This window comes from Hyperolius riggenbachi, chromosome 3 (assembly GCF_040937935.1).
Source record: "Hyperolius riggenbachi isolate aHypRig1 chromosome 3, aHypRig1.pri, whole genome shotgun sequence".
In the NCBI taxonomy this organism is placed as follows: domain Eukaryota; kingdom Metazoa; phylum Chordata; class Amphibia; order Anura; family Hyperoliidae; genus Hyperolius; species Hyperolius riggenbachi.
The window spans coordinates 107785451-107807497 of NC_090648.1; the positions used below are offsets into that span (position 1 = coordinate 107785451).

Below are 22047 nucleotides of genomic sequence, written 5' to 3' on the forward strand. Positions count from 1 at the left end.
AAAAAAAGATAACCGTGTATTCCCAGCATTCCCAGCCACTTCCACAAAGGTAAAAAAATAAAAAAGAAAGATTGTGACAAATGGGGGTCATCAGAATCTTGACCTCCGTTGTAATACTGCTACAGCAGTGACATTTTGAGCTGGTCACACATGGGCAGATTTAATCCAATAATCTTAAACTGATATTAAAAAACAGAAAAGTAATTTAAAGTAATAAAAGAAGCATTTTAATCTAATCAAAAAGCTGCCCAACTCTTATTTGGTAAAAAAAAAATTGACAAAAAAATTTAACCAGTGAGCAAGTTTCTTTACATGATCAAAAATCCTTCCCCAACTAGCCTAGCTGTGTAACGCGCCCCCCCCCCCCCCCCCCCCCCATCCAAGTTCTCAACCTTTAATAGAGATGGTCAATGAGTTGCTAATAAACCCAAACAGATGCTATGGATCAAATGCATCACCTACTGACTGTAAGCATTTGCTACCCAATAGACCAGGCTTAATAAATTCAGGCCAGGTTTCCTGGTGGATCACTTTGGGTCTCTATGGTTTTGAAGCACATTCACACTGGACCAAAATACTAGAGCAGACTAGCTCATTTCTATGAGTTGCTTGCATTAACTTGCGCCTCCTAGTGATTTCACCAGTACTGACATGCATCCTCCAAGGTGGTCAATTTCGATAGTCAGCAGCACCAAAATGCCAGTGCCAAGCTTATGTAGTATGGCACAGACAGCCTAAAGATCAATGGAATTTACTTTGTCTCAGAGTTCTGCTAGAGCTGTAAAGCTACACACACTCTTGATCAAAGTCGGTAGACCAACGAGTGCACAGTAGCCCCCGACCTGCATGTGATCCGTCAGGATTAACTTGGCCAAGCAATGGCAGATTCCTTTGTGCACGCTACTCACACCGCCCGCATAGCAACAGAACGTGCCATTAGCTGTACAGTATTGGCTCAGCAATGTCGTCCAAGGGGTAGTGTCCCGATCCATGACCTGCAACATCAGTCAAAGGAGTGACGTGTTCTCCCCAGGCTCTTTTAGCCGGGTGCTCCACCCGGCTGTCAACAGCTCCCCTCCTCCTATGCTGCAAGCAGAGTTGCTCACAGAAGCACCGACCCTGCATTCTCTCATCTCGCCCCACCCAGCTACTTTTTCATGCCACCCGGCTGAAAAAAAATTCTGGGGAGAACACTGGTGTGTATGGGCCTTAAGTCATGAGTATCAGCACAAGATCAGGCAACAGACAAGGCAGCAACTCTCCAGTCACACAATGACTTCTCTGACCTCCAGAGAGGTTCCCCAGATAGGAAAAGCTAAGTAATGGGGCAAACAACCTTTTGAAAGCAAACTTACAATAATTAAAGAAGTAATATTATGATTCTTGCATAATTCCAGTCCTGAGTGCTTCTCTCCAAACCCCATACCATGCAATGCATTTCCTCAAGTCATTGTTTTATTCTGACTAAACATCACTTTCACCCTACAGCTAGCGAAACACAACAGATACTGTAGATGCCACAGCACAGGAGTTCCATAAAGGTTTCAGAACATTGGCACAATCCCCACCCAAAGATTCTCCCAAGAAAACACAGTCCCTTCTGCTAAGCCATCTTCAGCCCTCTTCTCTGAATGTTCCGGCATAGAGAGCAGGCTGACAGGGGCACGGATTGGCACAGGAGGGGGCACTGGGTCCGTGAGGTACATACAGAAGAAGGTCATGGAGGAGGTGCTGCAGACATGGGAATGGCAACTGAAGGAATGTCAGGGAGGACGGTCTTTGCAGCAGAGAGTATTTACAGCATAAGGATTGGTCACCTGTGTAAGAGAGAGGGGCAGTTATTCCACTCATTCAGATCATGTGGTGTGATTTTATCTTCTCAGTCTGCCCTTATTCTGAGTATGTGCCAGCATATAGACTTGGGCACTGGGTGGTGCTGCTAATATGAAAATACTATGCACTTTCTCAGCACCCCTGCTCACTTGAACTCCAACCTCCTGGTGCCTAAAACTAACCCCCCCCCCCCCCCCCCCCCAATGCTAACCCCAGTGCCCAAACTGCTAGTTGCAGTCAATCCTCTACAACAATTATTTCCTATGTAGTAGCTGATTGGCTACTATCCACATCAGGCGCCCATCTCAATGATGGTTTGCACAAGCGTATATTACACATCAGCCAATCCCCGTGTCCAAATGACCTCACTCACTCAGCCTTACTATGCCTTTTAAAGTGGGATATAAGTTTTTTTTTTTATAAACTCTTGTACCTAAGAAGGTACAAGAATAATTGTTTAACATAGATTGCCCCCCTTTTTTATGTTGCTACCTGGCTGATTACAGCAAAGTGCAGAGCGCAAGGAAGTTCTAAAGCGACTCTCCCACCCCTTCTGTCATAATGATGCGTCACTGTGGCAACGGTTGATGCATTATAAATAAATGGACCTGAACTGCGCGGCTTCACATTCAGGCCAGTGGAAAGCCGCGCATGTGCAGTATGGTTGCACTCGTCTTTAGAACTACTCAGAGACATGAACAGCTATTTGGTGGAATAGCTACAAGCCGTACAGAGAAGGCACACTCTATAGTATCTAGAGCCCTCCCTCTACTTAGGCAAATATCAAGTTTCCTCACTTCAGGTGCACTTTAACATGGCAAACAGCAAGCGTATAGTTTCAAGGGTGCTGATCTCTGCAACAAACTAAGCACCTGAGTTTTGCCCTGCCTCATAGCATTACCACCATTAACTCACCATAACACACCGGCCCTATCTGCCAGTCAGGCTTCTGTCCTCGTAGATCGTTACCTCAATCTGAATGATGTGTAAAGGAAGACTGATATCAATTTAACATACACAATTTCAAAAGCAGCCACAGGCTTAAAGGACTTCACATGGAGTTTTGCTGGGAAAACCGAATGGGGCACATTTAAAGGAGAGATTTGTACAAATATATCCAATTTTTTAACCTCTGCTTTTATGTATAAAGGAGGTATGAAAAATGGTGAAAAATAAAAAACATCACTTTGTTTCCAGTTTGGCTCTATTTATTGCAAGCATTAAAAAGTGGACCCAAATTAAAAATACAAGATTTCAGAAATAAAATATATTTTCTAAATAATAATAATAAATAGCAGCCTTTTTTCAGCTGCATGATGACAAATGTAAAATATTTTACATTTATTGGAGGAACCCATCCCTTCCTTTCATATTGCCGGGACAGAATCCGGCAAACTGGTGGAATAGCAGGTGTCTGGCAAAGGAGGAATTGCTAATGGCTGCCACCTGTATAACCCTAGTTATGAAAAGAGGAGGGTGAAAAGCATGCACTGAAATGCTCATAGGCTTGAAGGAGTGCTTTTTTATATCTTTGTATGTATCAGAGTGGTGCAACTAAATATTTTGAATAAAAAAAAAAATATGTTTGGTTTGGGTCCACTTTAATGATCAACGTTTTTTCAGCTTGATTAGTCTCATTGCCACTACAAAAACTGGATCTGTTTGTCTCATTGTGGTAAATGTAAGTCCGAACTTGCATTTGTCTGGAACAGCTGGGAAAATATGTAGGCACTGAAAGCCTATGAGAACGGTTACGCAAATACTCGCGTATCCCCTGGTTACGCTGCTGACTCCTGCGCTCGGTCCCGGGAAACAGATAAGTGCCCAGATGAAGTGCGGAAATCCCCACTGGGTTGCAAAAAGACTCATGAGAATCCTCAGCAACAGGGAGGATTCTGTTCATGATGGACCAATGAAAATTCTGTTAGTAGGGATAATTGGTCTATTATAATCCTATGGAGACCCCGTGCTCCTGTTGGCCTCCGGTCTGTTTACTGGCTTTGAGAGGGACCGAGTGTAAGAGTCAGCAGCGGCAGAACTGGGGAACAAATGATTATCGGCAATGGAAGTGGACGGACGAGTGCAGCAGATGCAAAACGGACAGCGCAGATGTGTGAGAGCAAAGCCGTCCCATTTTGCATCTGCTGCACTTGTCCGTTTGCATCTGTTCACCTCACCAAAATATAGTAACGGTTATTTTTTTCTTCTGGATGTTAATTTTGCTTTTATCACTGCTGTGCAAACCTGTGTGCTTAAAAAAGCCCACAAAAATGTGCACCTAGTGAAAATGTTCCATTAAGGTGCATACACAGCATTAATATTGCTTGTCTGAATCAAGGTAGACCCTGCTGGTGGGGATGACCTCTGTACAGAGGCATCTCTTTAATATAGCAGAGCAATGTGTACTGTTGCTATTGGGAAAGGAGGAGGGATGACAGCACAGCTTATGGTGGGTGGGGTAAGGACAGGGACAATACCCATGTGCTTTGCGATCACTTAAAGATTCAGCATGCCGGAACTTTTAACTATTTGTCAAGGGCAGCTGTACACATTTCCACCGAGTTTAGTCTCATGCGTACAAGGCTTTAAGTTGGCCATAGCTCTACCAATTTTGCAGCCTGATCGACCATCAGAGTCGATAATTTAATTGGATGAAAATTAATGCAACAAGCAGCATGCCCAATCAATGATTCGTATTCCAGGACAAAAAAAAAAATCGGTGAAATGCGTTGATCGGACATGCTGGAAAGATCTGCTCAATCATGTGCTCAGTGGTAACAGTGTTTGATATTCCGATGAGTGACAAACGTAACGGATGCCATCTCTCTGTGCTTAATGTAAATGCCCCCCCTTTGCAGTGTAAAATCCCACCTCTCCCTCTGTCCCGACCTCATCTGCCACCACCCCCGTGTGACACAGGGGCATGAGTGATGTCACTACATGATGCACGTGCCATGCGGTGGTGCCGCGCAGCAATGGCAGAGATCAGGACTTGTGGTAGTGGGACATTTCATACTACATGGGCATCATCTGCAATCGATAAAGAATTGTCCAGCAGTGTATGGGCAGGCAATAGATCTCTGTCCAATTAGAGAGATCTGTATCTTGATCGATCTGCCCATACATTGCTAGAGGTCTTGTCACCTTTAGCAACAATCTAATGCTAGGTACACAACATACAATTTTTTGTTAGATTTTCTGTAATGCTGGGCATACATGGTGAGATTTATGCGCCGGATCGAGCTGCTGGCTTGATCCCGGCGCATCCCCGGTCGTCACCTGGATTGATTCCAGCTCGTCCCCTCGGGCGCTCCTAATCTTCCACTCGTTTTCTTCCCATTGTCCGCCCGCGGGTATCGAGCGGGGAATCGAGCGCCTCGCTGATTGGATCTGTCGGAAATTATCAATCGAGCCGCTGATTGCTCGATTGATAATCACACCATGTATGCCCAGCATAAGATTTACCTGCCAGATAGATAATTTCCAACATGTTGGAAATTATCTAACTAACCATCTATCTGCCGAGCAATTAGGCATTGTTCTACTCAGCAGAAGATAACCAGAAGACAATGCACCAGAGATAATGACCAGTCTCTACTAACTGAAAATCTAACATAAAATTGTATGGTGTGTACTAGGCATAAGATTATGGCAATTTTTATCACATGGAATGCTGCAAGCACATACAGACAAGCTACCACCTGCAGACAAGGTCTGCTTGAAAGGGGGACGATTTCAGCTGATAATCTTCCGTGGATGTGGTGGGTTGCCATAGTTACATGATGCGCCCCTCATGCTCAGCTGAAAAAACATCCATCCCAGCAGATTCAGTTTAGCTGACAAAAGACCTTTCATTCCGATAGTGACAGATTCTACAGTACAGCAGATGGTTGGCTGGTATCAGCTGTTTCAATTAACCAATTTATCATGTCTATGATTACTTCCTACAATGCAGAGCTGGCTGAAGCTCAGTTCAGAGCCAGAAATTCAATGCTTGCTGGCACAGAATTTGTTCGGGCTCTCAAGCTGTCTCATACAAGGAATTACTGAACAAAAGTAAGGTGCTTGGGGACCAGTATCTTCCTCCTCACCAGTTTTCATCGCTCATGGGAGAGATTAAAATGGGGGTCACCAAGATGTACAGCAGAAACGGTAAAGTAAGACAGTTACCGTATTTTTCGGTATATACGACTAACCTAGGTTTAGAGGGGAAAAAAAAAAAAAAAAAACTGTTGTCTATAGTGCAGGGGCATCTTGTGGCTGTCCCCTTCCACCCCCCCTCCCCCCAATTATTTTGTACCTCTTCCCTCGTGTCCCTCCTGTATTTTTTTTCCATGTGTCCGCCTCTGTCCCCGTTTTTGTCCCCCATGTGTCCACCTCTGTCCCCGTTTTTGTCCCCCATGTGTCCGCCTCTGTCCCCGTTTTTGTCCCCCATGTGTCCGCCTCTGTCCCCGTTTGTGTCCCCCATGTGTCCGCCTCTGTCCCCGTTTGTGTCCCCCATGTGTCCGCCTCTGTCCCCGTTTGTGTCCCCCATGTGTCCGCCTCTGTCCCCTTTTTTGTCCCCCATGTGTCCGCCTCTGTCCCCTTTTTTGTCCCCCATGTGTCCGCCTCTGTCCCCTTTTTTTGTCCCCCATGTGTCCGCCTCTGTCCCCTTTTTTGTCCCCCATGTGTCCGCCTCTGTCCCCTTTTTTGTCCCCCATGTGTCCGCCTCTGTCCCCTTTTTTTGTCCCCATGTGTCCGCCTCTGTCCCCTTTTTTGTCCCCCATGTGTCCGCCTCTGTCCCCTTTTTTGTCCCCCATGTGTCCGCCTCTGTCCCCTTTTTTGTCCCCCATGTGTCCGCCTCTGTCCGCCTCTGTCCCCGTTTGTCCCCCATGTGTCCGCCTCTGTCCCCGTTTGTCCCCCATGTGTCCGCCTCTGTCCCCCATGTGTCCGCCTCTGTCCCCGTTTGTCCCCCATGTGTCCGCCTCTGTCCCCGTTTGTCCCCCATGTGTCCGCCTCTGTCCCCGTTTGTCCCCCATGTGTCCGCCTCTGTCCCCGTTTGTCCCCCATGTGTCCGCCTCTGTCCCCGTTTGTCCCCCATGTGTCCGCCTCTGTCCCCGTTTGTCCCCCATGTGTCCGCCTCTGTCCCCGTTTGTCCCCCATGTGTCCGCCTCTGTCCCCGTTTTTGTCCCCCATGTGTCCGCCTCTGTCCCCGTTTTTGTCCCTCATGTGTCCGCCTCTGTTCCCGTTTTTGTCCCTCATGTGTCCGCCTCTGTTCCCGTTTTTGTCCCTCATGTGTCCGCCTCTGTCCCCGTTTTTGTCCCCCATGTGTCCGCCTGTCCTCTGCCCCTCCCTGCAATGTAATTATGAGCAGTGTCTCTCACCTGATCCAGGGAAGCCCGCAGCGATCAAATGCATCTCCTTATCCCTCACTATTCCTATAGTGCTGCCTTGTGCTGATCGCGTCATTACACACAACCAGCACTAGGGGAAGAGCGAGTTGGTCGAACACATACAACAGGGGTAACAGTGCTAGAAAGAGGGGACAGGGAGGGCTCAATAGGATCCAGAGCTCTCCCTCTCCATTAAATATCAGACTTTTTTGTACTGTAAGGAAGTGATTCTTTTCTACACCATTTTAGGCCACAACCGGAAAGCGGTACAGCAGATGTAATATATGAGATTTGGAAAGGATACCACCCGCATTCCCCTTTCTATTGGGTCTGTCAGGAGTAAGCCTTGCGGAGCGTAGATCTTCTCATTTTGCTCCTGAATATACTTTGCAATCTTCTTCAGCACCTGAGCAGGAGAGACAACAGAAGAGGTATAAGCAAAGGGTGAATGGCCCTGCATAAACATTAATGCCTCACATCTCTTCCTAACAATAAAAACATTTTATGGATTCTTTACATGTTTAGAATGAGAAAATATTCCTGGACATTCTTGCAGGAACCCTGTAGTGGGGATAAATGAATGAAATCTTTGAACCTTACTTCCCTTCTCACCAGCACAAGCAGTCAGAAACTTGGTGGTGGTGGTGGGGGGGGGGGGGGGGGTTACCCTTAGTTTATAAGATGCTTGGTAACCAGAGATGTTCGTTCCACTTGTTGTCCACGTAACTCCACCCCTTCCTCCTTCAAACCTGGTAGAAGGAAGATGAGGCGTTACGTGGACCTCAAGGCAAGTTAACTCCCCCTCTGAGCGATATCTCATTTAAATTTTGATTACGAGTAGGTACTTCCCTATCGATAACCACAAGCCATTTTAAATATCTTCGCAATACACTGTTTTCAGGTATTTTCAAAATCAATAGCCTTTAGACCCGCCTTCAGTTAAAGGACAACTGAATTGATAAGGATATGGAGGCTGTCGTATGCATTTCCTTTTAAACAATGCACATTACCTGACTGTCTTGCTGATCCGTAGTGTGTTATCCTTTTAATGAGTCAAAAATAAAACACATACAAGTTGCACTTACTAGATTAAAAGCATTACAAGCATGTAACTGGGCTGTGATAGCCTTCTCTGCAGCAACCGAATGGTGGTAACCTGGGGAAAGCTTTGGCCAGTAGCTGTCCAGGTCTCAGATGGTAAAGGACCAGAGGTATCCTCCGTGGTGCTGTCCATGTGCTGGATAACGGCACGACGCGTTTTGGCGTGTCCACGCCTTCGTCAGGGCCTGACGAAGGCGTGGAGGATACCTCTAGTCCTTTACCATGCGAGACCCGGACAGCTACTGGCCAAAGCGTTCCCCAGGTTACCACCACTCGGTTGCTGCAGAGAAGGCTATCACAGCCCAGTTACATGCTTGTAATGCTTTTAATCTAGTAAGTGCAACTTGTATGCGCTTTATTTTTTATTCATTAAAAAGGATAACACACTACGGAGCGCTCCTTCTCCCCTTCTTTCTTCTGTTCTTACCAAGTCCAGCTATACAATCCAGCTTTGAAGACTCGCTAGAGTGTGTGACCGGTCATTGATCCAGGTGCCTGAGCAGCGCAAGATTGCCCATCTTTTGCATCTCCTGTCTTGCTGATCCTCTGCTTCTAATATGTTAAGTCATATACCCTGAACAATTTTGCAGATCAGATTTGTTTTATGAACCATCAGGGAGGTTTGTCATGTGCCGTGTACGAGGTGAGTGGCATTTACCTATGGGGGACCGCTCCTATGGCCTTGTCTATAGGGGGATCTGCCATCTTTTCCACCCAAAGGCCCACACAATGCAGCAATTTTTATGGTGGGAGATGTAATCCACGGATGAGAGTATAGAGATGTACTCGCATCCACAGACTACATCTCCCAGCATGCATTGGAGAGCACACATGCTTCTGCAGAGAAAATGAAGATACGGCACTGTGAGAGCTCTCTGTGGGAAAAAAGGGCGGATCCCATATGGACAAGAGGCCACAGGAGAAGCTCTCTGTAGGTGAGTAATACTCACCCCCACAGCACACTATTACAAACATCCCTTATAGTGAAATTCATTACAAAAAAATTGCAATTCCAGGTGCTCAGTTTGCTTGAAAGAAACTGTGAAAAAAATAACTCCCGACCCCACATGGGATACTTACCTTGGGAGGGGGAAGCCTTTGGATCCTAATGAGGCTTCCCACATCCTCCTAAGCCTCAGGGATCCAGTGATGGCTCCACCGAAACCACAGCAGACAAGGATATCGGCTGTGACGCAGTAGCACCTGCAATATTCACCTTGTCCGGCTCCAGCACATGCGCAGTTGCGGCTTCTCGATTGGGCTTAGGGAGAAATAGCCGAGCCCAATCAGGTTTGCTCAACTGCGCCGGATCGTGGTAGGTAAATATTTACCTCTCCGTTTTTGGGGGCTTCCAGCACTGGACGACGGGGGAAGTCTCACTAGGTGCAGAGGCTTCCTCCTCTCAAGGCAAGTACCCACTGGGAGGGTTCTTACAGATTTTCTTTAATCAATTCAGGACCACAGGCTTACAACCCCCACAGTGACCAGGCCATTTTTCACAAATCAGTGCTGTACAGCTTTGACAGCTTGCTGCACAGCCATACAACTTAGCACACAATTGAGTCTTACCTCCTTTTCTTGTCCTAAACAAGACATTCTTTTGGAGGTCTCTGATCACTCCAGCGATCTTTATTTTTTTTTTTAATTCATTAAAAAGACAAAAAAAAAAAAAAAAAAAAACCCAATTTAGTTTAATCCCCTCCCTAAATAGTCCCTAGACAGCGATCGGTGCGTATTCCTATGCCGATAAGGCATAGGACTGTGGCAGGGATCAGATTGTTCAGCCATCTGAGGGACAATGAAGTGACAAGGCTGTCGATTGTACAGTGCTGCGGGAGATCCGCAGCACTGTTTACATTTAATTGCCCCCCGTAGCTCTGATCGGAAGCCTGCCAGCCACGATCGCTGACTGGCAGGCTTACCGCTGCAGCCGCCTCTCTCTCCCTGCAGGAAACGGCGCTTGTGCAAGCACTCATTCCTTGCAAATCTCGCGCATTGCGAGATGACGCAATCCTGTATTAGGTGGTCCTGGGGTAGCCACTCTGCGGCCACAATTCTGAGTTAAGCGGTTGCAAAGTGGTAAAGTTTGGACTAGATTTACTGCATGCTTGTTTCAGGTGTGTGATTCACACACTACCAGTATACCAGGCAACTGGCATTGTTTAAAAGGAAATGAATTTGCATCCTCTATATCCCTCTCACTTCAGTTGTCCTTTAAATCTATAAATAAGGCAGAATATTATCACACAGTTCCATGTATTTTTGTACATTATGCAGACTTGAGCTAGGTAACAACTATTTTTTTTTATCCTAGGGAAACAGCAGAGTTAACACAGGAACCATGTAAAGGAGAAATATATAACCCCACATTTAAGCATTAGTATGCTTTCTCTATACACTTCTGACAGAGGAGAATTCATCCAAATCCAACACTTCTTTCCTTAAAGCACTTTGGGAAGAGCCGTCCAACAAGCCAATATTTACAGTCAGGTTAGAAGGGGGGATAAGGACACTGGCTGCTGATTATTAACCGCTTGTCAGTGGAGTCTATGATTGGCGGTCTATGGGAAGGCTGCCTGCTGCCTCTCAATGGGAGGGAGAGGGTTTAGCAGAGTCTGGCCAGCTCTAGCTGAATAAATAAATCCAGGATCTGTCTGTACGTGGCAAACCAATTCATCTGTGAGCTGCTGAAAGGTCTCGATTCATTCTCCAAGAAACCTCAGCTAAACACAGCTGACTGCGACTAAAAACAGCTCATTTTATATCCGCAAGCAGCTTTGCTTCTTTGCTAGCAAAATAAACTGTTCGGTGAGAACTTAAAAACTAATAAGTAGGCCTTTAATGGAATAAATACATGACAAAGTATGTTGGCCATGGAATAATAGGTTCCGTAACAGCCGGTTGGAACACACGCACCTTCTCGTAGTGCGTCTCCATGCACAGGAATATGGTATAGGCGGTGAGGCAGGCAAGGCAGCCCTCCAGATAGGATTGGCCCCCTAGCTTCTCCGCCTCAGCATACAGATTGTTCAGGGTCCGCACAGTCTCCTCAAACTGCTGCCTGTCGATCTACAGAAAGAAAGAGAAGAATAGAATGAGAATATTAGTTGAGGTGCAAGGCTTTGCTTCCCACTATATATATTATATATATTGATAGTACACCTGGTTCAGAGGAACTGAAGTGAAACAAACCAATAGAATTGCTTAACAATATTAATTCATAAATCATTTAGCCAGTGTTTGCCGATTGTAATGTCTTTCCTCTCCTTGATTTACATTCTGAAATGTATCACTGGTGGCGACATCTTTAGTGCTGACAAGGTGCGTCACTGAGGAGGTTCGGTGTTGTGTGTTCTGAGCTGAATAGAAAAAAAAAACAACTGGTTTCCCAGAATGCACTGTGAGAAGGAGGGCGCATAGCTAATTAGCCTAAGCTTAAAGGACCACTGAAGCGAGAGGGATATGGAAGCTGCCATTTTTATTTCCTTTTAAAAAGACACTGAAGCCACTTTAAAAACTTTATTTTACCCATAATTTAGCTTAAGGAATATAGCCAGTGATAAAATGCTGCAGTCCCGCAGCAGAGTGAGGGTTTTTATAACTTTCAAAGTCGTAGATTTTGCTGCCCGGGGAGGCAGAGCTTTATGCTGTAGCTCTGCCTCCAGTCGCGTCAATTCTCCGCTGATCTCCGCCTCACCCTGCTCCTCTCAGTGAAAGAAAGCTGAGAGAGGCGCCGATCAGCAGGGATTGACGTGAGTAGAGGCAGAGTTACAGGGCTAAGCTCTGCCTCTACAAGGAAGCGCTCCCCGATTTTTGCCCTGGGGATTTGGGGGTTATAAAACCTTCCTTCTGCAGCAAGAATGCAGAGTTTTAGCACTGGCCATATTCCTTAAGCTAAATAACAGGCTAAAACAAGCTTTTTAATTGGCTTCAGACTCTCTTTAATTAATCAATACTAGTTGGGTCTCTCTCTCTCTCTCTCAAAAAAGACTGGATCCAAAGTGACATTAAGGTTTTTAAAAAAGTGATGGTTGTACTCATACACAGTAATATGATGATATATAGGCCTTTGCATATGCTTGCATTGTCAGGCATTGAATAATACGATTACGTGTACTGTAATTATGCAAATTAAAACAGTTGAGCAGCATTTACTGATTTTGGTGTGGTTTTCTACATAAAGCAATAGTAGTTCCCTGATATCCTGCTGATCCTTTGCCTCTGATACTTTTAGCCACAGACCCTTAAAGTGATCCTTAAGGGAAGGTTCAGGGACAGTTGGTAAAAAATAAAAATCCGAATCCACTTACCTGGGGCTTCCTCCAGCCCGTGGCAGGCAGGAGGTGCCCTCGGCGCCGCTCCGCAGGCTCCCGGTGGTCTCCGGTGGCCGACCCGACCTGGCCAGGCCGGCGGCCAGGTCGGGCCTCTTCTGCGCTCCATTGTGCGTTCCACGCCGGCGCGCTGACGTCATCGGACGTCCTCCGGGCTGTACTGCGCAGGCTCAGAACTACTGAGCCTGCGCAGAACAGCCCGGAGGACGTCCGATGACGTCAGCGCGCACCAGTGAGCCGCACATTGGAGCGCAGAAGAGCCCGACCTGGCAGCCGGCCTGGCCAGGTAGGGCACGCCACCGGAGGAGACCGGGAGCCTGCGGAGCCGCGACGAGGGCACCTCCTGCCTGCCACGGGCTGGAGGAAGCCCCAGGTAAGTGGATTTGGATTTTTGTTTTTTTCACAGCGTCCCTGAACCTTTCCTTTAAGTCGATAAAAATAAAAAAAAAATAAAAAAAAAAAAAAAAAAAGATTTACTTACCTGGGGCTTCCCTCAGCCCCCTGCAGCCGATCGGTGCCTTTACAGCCCCGCTCCGATGCTTCTGCACCCGCCGGCGAACACTTCCGGTTTGGCCGTAACCGGCCGACAGGCATGGGAACGCGAGTGATTCTTCGCGTTCGCAGCCATAATAATCGCCCCCTATGCTGTTATTGCGGCTATTAGCTTCCGCAAAAGTTCGGTTCGCGAACCGCAATAGACTTCAATGGGGAGGCGAACTTTGAAAACTAGAGACACTTATGCTGGACACAAAAGTGATGGAAAAGATGTTTCAAGGAGTCTAACACCTGGAGGGGGGCATGGATAAGTGGAATAGATGCCAAAAGTCCCGGGGAAAAAAATCTGGATTTGATGCAAAGCAGCGTTTTAAAGGGCAGAAATCACATTGAATGCTAAATTGCAGGCCTAAAGTGCTTTAAAACATCTTGCATGTGTATACATTAATCAGGGAGTGTAATTAGAGTACTGCTTCACACTGACACACCAAACTCACTGTGTAACGCACCGCAAACAGCGGTTTGTGTAGTGACGGCCATGCTGGACTGGTGTGCACCATGGTGAGAGTGCAGGCCATGGCGGTTTTCAAGCCCATATGGTCGCCGGGCTGTGGTAGCTCAATGATAGAACAACAGTGACTGTCCAGCTGATCACATTTGGTCTGTCCACAATGAAGCAACGACCTTATCTTTGGTGTGACACTCATATAGCTGGCGGTCATTGCTTCATTCTGATACGCAAGCCCCTTCACCGCGGCAAGGTAATGATCACGAAGGGGAATTGGCACATGTACATGCCTTTTGTTTTGTTGTTGCAGCTGAAGTGCAGCCAGAAAAATTAGGCAGGCATGTACACGCATACTGACAAGATAAAAAGTAGTGCGGTTCGACCCCTAAATATACAATACGCCAAAATTCAAAAAAAAATCCCCGTCTTTTGAATATTGAATTTAGGCATATACACGCACCAGAAAAAGTAGTATAAATTCAGGAATCCACCCGGAGTCCTGAACCCTGTTGGTGGTGGCGGAAAAGGTAGTCAAGCGACCTGCGGGCAGAGGTGCTGTGTGGGGAGCGACTTAGTCTTCGGGCGGGCAGTAGCCCTCCGGGATCTATGCCTCATTCATTTTGATAAAGGTCAGGTACTGAACACTTGTGACTTAGGCGACTTCTCTTCTCAGTGACAATGCCTCCAGCAGCGCTGAAGGTCCTTTCTGACAGGACGCTTGAGGCAGGGCAAGACAGAAGTTGGATGGCAAATTGGGACAGCTCTGGCCACAGGTCAAGCCTGCGCACCCAGTAGTCCAAGGGTTCATCACTGCTCACAGTGTCTACATCCACACTTAAGGCCAAGTAGTCGGCTACCTGCCAGTCGAGGCGTTGGTGGAGTGTGGATCCGGAAGGGCTAAGGCGAGGCGTTGGACTAAAGAATGTACGCATGCCCGACATCACCATGAGATCGCTGGGGCGTCCTGTCCTTGCCTGCATGGACATGGGAGGATTACTGGCAGTGGTACCTTTATTGCGTTGTGCTGTGACTTCACCCGTAAACGCATTGTAAAGCAAAGTGCTGCATCCTTTCTGCCTTCATGCGATTTGGAAACATCTCCGCCACTTTGTGCCTATACCGAGGTTCTAGTAGCATGGCCACCCAGTACAGCTCATTCCCCTTGAGTTTTTTTTTTAAACGGGAGTCCCTCAACAGGCTGGACAGCATAAAAGACGCCATCTGCACAAAGTTGGATCCAGACGTACTATCCATCTCCTCTTGCTCTTCCTCAGTGATGTCAGGTAAGTCATCCTCCTCCCCCAACCACGAACAATACCACGGGAACGTTAAGCAGCACAAGCCCCCTGCGACGCTTGCTGCGGTTCTTCTGGGGCCGCCTCCTCCAAAGAAACACCTTCCTCATCACCCGAGTCTGACTCCTCTTCCTCCTCCTCCTCCTCCCACCTCTGTGCTACCGCAGGTGTTGAGGAAACATCTGGTTCTGATGACAATTGATCCCACAACGCTTCCTCCTGTAACTGTTCCTCTTCACGCTCCTCCACAGCTTCATCCAGCACTCTACGCACAGCACACTCCAGAAAGAAAGCGTACGGGATTAAGTCGCTGATGGTGCCTTCACTGCAACTCACCAGGTTGGGTCACCTCCTCAAATGGCCACATGAGCCTGCATGCATTTCGCATGAGTGTCCTGTTGTTGGGCCAGAACATCCCCATCTCCCCAGAGTGTGTCCTACTGCAGTTGTAGAGGTACTGGGTGACAGCTTTCTCCTGTTCTAGCAGGCGAGAGAACATAAGGAAGGTCAAGTTCCAGTGAGTCAGGCTATCGCAAATCAGGCGTCTCACCGGCAACTTGTTTCTCTGCTTAATATCGGCAAAGTGTGCCATGGCCGTGTAAGACCGCCTGAAATGCCCACACACCTTCCTGGCCTGCTTCAGGACGTCCTCTGAGCCAGGGCACTTTGACACAAATCTTTGAATGACTAGATTCAGCACATGTGCCATGCAGGGTACATGTGTCAGCTTTCCCAAATTCAAAGCGGAAATGAGATTGCTGCCATTGTCACACACCAGGTTGCCGATCTCCAGCTGGTGCGGGGTCAGCCACTGATCCACCTGTTTGTTAAGAGCAGCCTGGAGAGCTGCTCCAGTGTGACTCTCCGCTTTGAGGCAAAACATGTCTAAGATGGTGTGACACCATCGTACCTGGCATGCTGCATAGGCCCTGGGGAGCTGGGGCTGTGTAGCTGGAGAGGAGATCGCAGCACCAGTAGTGTTGAACTGCCACTCAGCCAAGGAGGAGGAGGATGACGACGACAGCGAAGAGGATGTAGCAGAAGGAGTAGGAGAGGAGGTGGCAGCGGGCCTGCCTGCAAGCCGTGGAGGTGGTACTAGGTCCACTGCACAGCCATGTACTCCCTGCTTAGCAGCGGTCACCAGGGTGACCCAATGGGCTGTGTAATGTACCTGCCCTGACCGTGCTTAGCAGACCAGGCATCCGTGGTCAGATGGACCCTTGACCCAACGCTGTGTGCCAGAAATGACACCACTTGCCTCTCAACTTCACGGTACAGTTTGGGTATTGCCTTTTTAGAGAAATAATTGTGGCCTGGTATCTTCCACTGCAGTGTCCCAATGGCCACAAATTTTCGGAAGGCCTCAGTCCACCAGCTGGTATGGTAACAGCTGGCGAGCTAACAGTTCCGCCAAGCCAGCTGTCAGATGCCGGGCAAGGGGGTGACTGGCAGAAATTGGCTTCTTCCGCTCAAAGATTTCCTTCACAGACACCTGGCTGCTGTGGGCAGAGGAGCAGGAACCGCTCAAGGTCAGAGGCGGAGTGGAGGAGGGTGGCTGTGAAGGTGCAAGGGAGAAAGAGGCTAAAGATGCTGCACCTGAAGGAAGAGGAGAAGGAGGGTGGCTTTTCTTTTGTGTGTTGCTTTTGCTCAGGTGCTCTTCCCATTGCAGTTTGTACCTTTTCTGCATGTGCCTTCGTAAGGCAGTTGTCCCTACATGGGTGTTGGCCTTTCCCCGGCTCAATTTTTGGAGGCAGAGAGAACAGATGGCATTGCTCTGATCTGAGGTAGACACATTAAAACATTTCCAAACCGCCAAGCCCCTCTGGGGTGATGGCACTATGGTGGCATCAGCAGCTGACGTTGAAGGGCATGTTGGCTGGCTGTCCATAGGTGGCGATACATGGCACCGGACACTGCCACCAGCTATTTCTGAGGACGAGCTCCCCCTGGCTTCTTTCAGCAACTTGTCTCCTCCTACTCCTCTCTGACTCCCCCTCTGAAATGTCCCCTTGGTCAACTTGTCTCATGATCCCACGTGGCATCCGTATCATCGTCATCATAATCATCCTCCCCAGCTTCGCTTGCCTCAGACACCTCAAACTGCACCAACAGCAGGTACTTCATCATCCTTCTCTTTCTCACACATTACGTCCATAGTGTCGCCTAACTCAGACATATGAGGTGGTGTAACTTGCTTAGTGCCTTCATCTTAGCCTTCCACCTGAATGCTAATTTATGTAATTCCTGCTAGATTTGGTACAGCAGGCAAAGGGTGTATGACAGTGCACCTGATTGGCTGACTGGCGTCTGCTGGCCAGATAGAGGCAGGATATTGCTCTAGCTGGAAGTTAGCAATTGTGTTTGTTTGCAGTTGGCATTCAGTTCAGAGGTGGTGGGGTGAGTTTCCTGGAGGTGAGAGGTCCAGGGCTTGCCCACACTTCCCTCTAGGTGTCGCATGGTGGTTTGGGGGCCCCAGTGAGTGACAGAGACCTGGGGCCCCTGGGCTGTCATGTGGACCAGTGTTTGTGATTTTAAATTCATCTTATTGTAACAATAATGGCTGTGCATCAGTGATTTCCCCACCAAAGAACTCCTGAGAAGTGTCCAATGCAGCGGATGTGGTGCTTGTTGTAGCGCTGGTTGCTGCGGAAGATGAGGTGTTCTGTTTTAAATAGTCAAGCACGTCCTGACAATCTTGGGAGTTGATGGGACGTGCCTTCTATGGCCGGGAACCGTTCGCCGGGGAACCATTCGGGCCATCTCTACACACCAATATACAGCAACATATAGATATAGCAAGTATTTCTGATGCTGAAACCAGGAAAATTACCATAAAAGTGGCTATCCTAGATAATTTATTGCACCCTTCTGAGTGTCATTACAGTTCCTATTTAAGTAATCTAAAAGTGGTTTACACATACACAGAATATGCGGCATATATCCCCTGAAGATGTGTTTTGCTGATGTTACTGGCTATAAGGGAAAATCAAATCCCACTATAAAAAAAAGTGTCCTAATATAAGTACACCCTCTTTCCACAAAATTAAGATATCCCCAAAAGTAAGCCCTAGCAGGAATTTTGAGCATGCTCGAAATATAAGCCCTACACCGAAAGTAAGCCCTAGCAGAAAGGGGAAAAAGAATGGCAACTTGTGTTATTACTGGAGCTCATGGTCTCATGGGCAGGACCAAGGCTCTGTCACTGGACCAATCACTGCTACTCAGTGAGTAGTCCCCATAGCCTGAAACTCAGGCACACAGCAGCATGGAGTCTGGGGGAAAGATGATGCAGAGGGACAGCGAAGCATGGAGCTGGGGGTAAGAGAAGAATGCACGGGGACATAGAAGGATGCAGGGGACACCAGGAGGACATGGGGATAGAGGACACTAAAGGTAGACACAGGGGCACGCAAGAGGTGAATCCAGCAGAGGAAGAGGTGGCACAGTGGGGAAGGCAGGAGGACATACAGCACAGGAACTTGTGTACTCAGATGAAATCCCATGAAAATAAGCCCTAGCACCTCTTTCCATGTAAAAAAATAATTATTTTCAGGGAAATACAGTATTAAACTACAATGGTCTCAGTCTGCTGCTCTGTGAGTGTCCCTCCCATGTTTAAGGATTGCAGGTGGAGATTTCCAGCTATCCACTCTCCACCATTTACATTTGGTTGTGGCCATTACCCTGTAGGATTTGCAGATCCAGCCCTCACCCCGTGCTGAACTTCTATGTATGGAGATGGGCTATATTCAGTCTATACATCCATGGATAAACACTCCCCCGCAGTCACAGGACACTGCGCTCTGGGTGGCGGGACACACAGCAGAGATAGGACTGGGCTGGAGAGAGCTGACCTGCAGAACATGGGGGCTCGGCCATTTCATTTCCAGCTTAAAGCCGAGCCAACAAAATCAAATCGGACCTGGTTTTTGTAGAGAAAAATATTAGTTTTATACATGTGATATAGAGAAGCCCTTAGGCAGCAGAGGAGGAGGAATGTGGAGAAACAACAGAGACTGAATGGTGGAAGCTCAGATACATGATGGATTACCTCTTTCCCGCTTCCTGAATCATGTCTGCTAACACCACCAATACAGAGCAACACAGAGCTCTGCCCAGACCTCAGATTACAGCTGACTACCGCTGTCTACCTCAGTCTGAACGGCCAGGCCTACTACAAATCACGCAATAGCACAAATGGTGAGGAGGCAGAATTACATAAAAGACATCTTTCAATATCTCAGTGATGCAATCAAAAAAGAAAGAAAAAACAAAACCCAAAAGCAGACAGACACAAGACAAGTCAAATAACATTTATATTGTGCCTTTCTCCTGGCAGACTCAAAGCACCAGAGCTGCAGCCACTAAGACACTCTATAGGCAGTTACAGTGTTAGGGAGTCTTGCCCAAGGTCTCCTCAGTGAATAGGGGCTGGCTTACTGAACAGGAAGAGCAGAAACTCAAACCCTGGTCTCCTGCCCTTAACCACTACACTATCCCACTGAAGGCAAATTGTTTCTGACATTGGCTGCAGTAGCCCAGCCACTTTGCATACTGGCTGCAACCCGAAGTGGATAGATAGAGTTCTGGCCGTAACATATATATTAATACATCTGCTGTAAGGATAATGCCAGGTGCTTAACTGAGTTAAAGGAAGTTCAATAAAATGCAATTAATTCTGAGTTGATGCAGGTTTGTGCATCTGTATGCAAATCTTTACAGCTGGAAGATGGCCCAATTTAATTCCTCCTTGGTGAGACTTGAGTGGTCCCTTTTTAAATTGCATAAATTAGCAATGTCCTAGATCAACTCAGAATTATTTGCATCTCATTGCCCATCCCTAGTCACTATTGCGATAACCAGCCGATCTAGTATGCAGACTAAAAATCGGGCGCCTGGATACTTTGACTACTAAAACACAGGCACTTTTATTGACCCGAAGAAGCGGCTGTGGCCGTGAAACGCGTTGTCTAGTGCACAAATAAATGTGACTTTTACTATTCTAGCTTCTACTTGCCTTTATCCCTAACGGGACACCTATAAGGTAGGACAACCTAATATTTATATTATTGTTGGACACTACCATATAGAGCTATAGATTATATATACAGATTCCTTCACGGGCGCCTCCTACTTACTCCGAAGTTAAGTTGATACCCCTTTGTACTATGGGAGAGTTGGTTTAGTTGTCTCGACTTTCCAATCACCTTTTTTGAGCAGCGACCTTCCAGGAACTAGAGGCCGAGTGGGGACGGTCTATTCCCTACCTACGAACACGAGTGGTTGCATCCTTTTTCAAGCCAACTTTGTGAGTATAAACACTATCATTTATCGTTATACCTCGATCTACTAACAATATTGCACCAGATTGGGATCCCGGATCTGTTTTTTCCCCTCTACCACTCCACATAATAATCGTATATATCATTGTAATATGTATAGTACAGTACATAAAGTATTAATTTATTTGAGCTGTAATTTGTTTAACTACTCCGCACTTACACCTGTGTTCAGTTTTGACATTTTAGCTAAGCAGCTGTGGAGTCGGTACAAAAATCATCCAACTCCTCAGTTTATGAAACCAGAGACTCAGACTCCAAGTACCCAAAATGGCTCAGACTCGGACTCCTTGACTCCGACTCCTTAGTCTAATACTTACCAGGGCTGTGGATTTGGTACAAAAATCATCCGACTCCAACTCCCGACTCAGACTCCTCAGGTTTATGAAGCAACTACTCCAACTTCAGGTACCCCAAATTGCTCCGACTCCTCGACTCTGAATCCTACTCCACAGCCCTGGTTTCAGACATTTTTGGGCCCCATACCAAACTTACGGGGCTTCCTCAGAGGGACTGCCCCCCCCCAAAAAAAGCAGTGTTTCCCCATAAAATAAACATGATGTCAATGGTAGGATTTGATTGTGAGCTCCTCTGAGGACAGTGACATGACTATGTACTCTGTAGACTTTACAGTGTAGAGTGGTGCAGAAGATGTCAGTGCTATATACATAATAATAATAATAATAATAATATGGTAGGACATTAGACTAATACTATGCTAAATAAATACTTTTAATAATTAGGGTTACACTAATGGAATTCTTTTAGAGGGAGATATCAAGAGGAACAGAAGGATAGACAGAGGAGTAGACAGTTTAAAGACTGGGGCCCAATATGCAATAACTTTTTCTCCTGAGTTATCTTCTATGAGATCATTTGAATTAATCATATATTCATCATATGAATTAATGAGCTGATAACAGAGGAATTCAGCTCCGTGACTGAATACCTCAGTGTGGAATTCCTGAACTCTGTAGCTGCTTTTCCTGTTCAGTGCACACTGCAGGAGCTTGGAAAAACTGTTAAATGTATGTTACTCAGCAGGGAGGGGGACGGGCCCCAGTCACTACAGGATCCTCACAGGACTACTGGTTGTGATGCTCCGACGGTGGCTCTCATCAGCAATATCTTTTTCACTACTTATGACCGAGTGCTGTAATAACAGCGCAGGAGATTTGGACGCAGCCGGCGCCACCATAGACTGTAATGGGAATTACGGCTATAGCGGCACACAGTGAGTAACTTCGGAGGAGCTGAAGTTGCTTTTAAAACACTGTAATTCAGGCGCCACCAATAGCTGGAAGCCGAATTACATCATTCACCGCCATCCACTCTGACCTGGAGGGGGAATAGTAATTAACTGACTTTGCAGTTTTGTTTGCCGCGCCCCCTATAGCACCTCTCCATTACATATTTAAATGTTCTAGCTCGAGGGGAGGAGCATGGATTCTGTGTTTTTCTTTAATTTACATAAAGAGCCCTGAATATTGCAAAAAGAATTTCCCAAACCTTGGAAAATGACTCACCAATGATCAAACCTCATCTCTCAACATCACCGTAGGTCAAATTCATTTGCTAGAGGAGTCAGGGGAAAGGATTCAACCCTTCCCAATCGGTTTATAAGGAAAGTGGAAAAGGTAGATCTACCATCACCAGTGATCACTGTCCCATTACAACCATCCCATTTGTGCAGAAGAACAAAATATAGTCCAGACGCAAACGATCAGGTCATAACAATCAGCGCAACAGTGAATAGAGACTCTGTGAGGAACG

At 47.0% G+C, this 22047-nt stretch overlaps 1 protein-coding gene across 1 annotated transcript in view; it reads right to left on the reverse strand.

Moving 5' to 3' along the window:
- Nucleotides 1-362: 362 nt before the first annotated feature.
- The window catches only part of GOLGA7 (golgin A7), a 30983-nt gene continuing 9298 nt past the window's right edge, over nucleotides 363-22047 (reverse strand). Inside the window, exons 3-6 of the mRNA XM_068274737.1 lie at nucleotides 11223-11375; nucleotides 7510-7611; nucleotides 2749-2808; nucleotides 363-1817 (exon numbers count right to left, since the gene is read on the reverse strand). Coding sequence (XP_068130838.1) covers nucleotides 2764-2808; nucleotides 7510-7611; nucleotides 11223-11375 — 300 coding nt within the window. The 3' untranslated portion in view covers nucleotides 363-1817; nucleotides 2749-2763. The remainder of the gene's footprint in view (nucleotides 1818-2748; nucleotides 2809-7509; nucleotides 7612-11222; nucleotides 11376-22047) is intronic.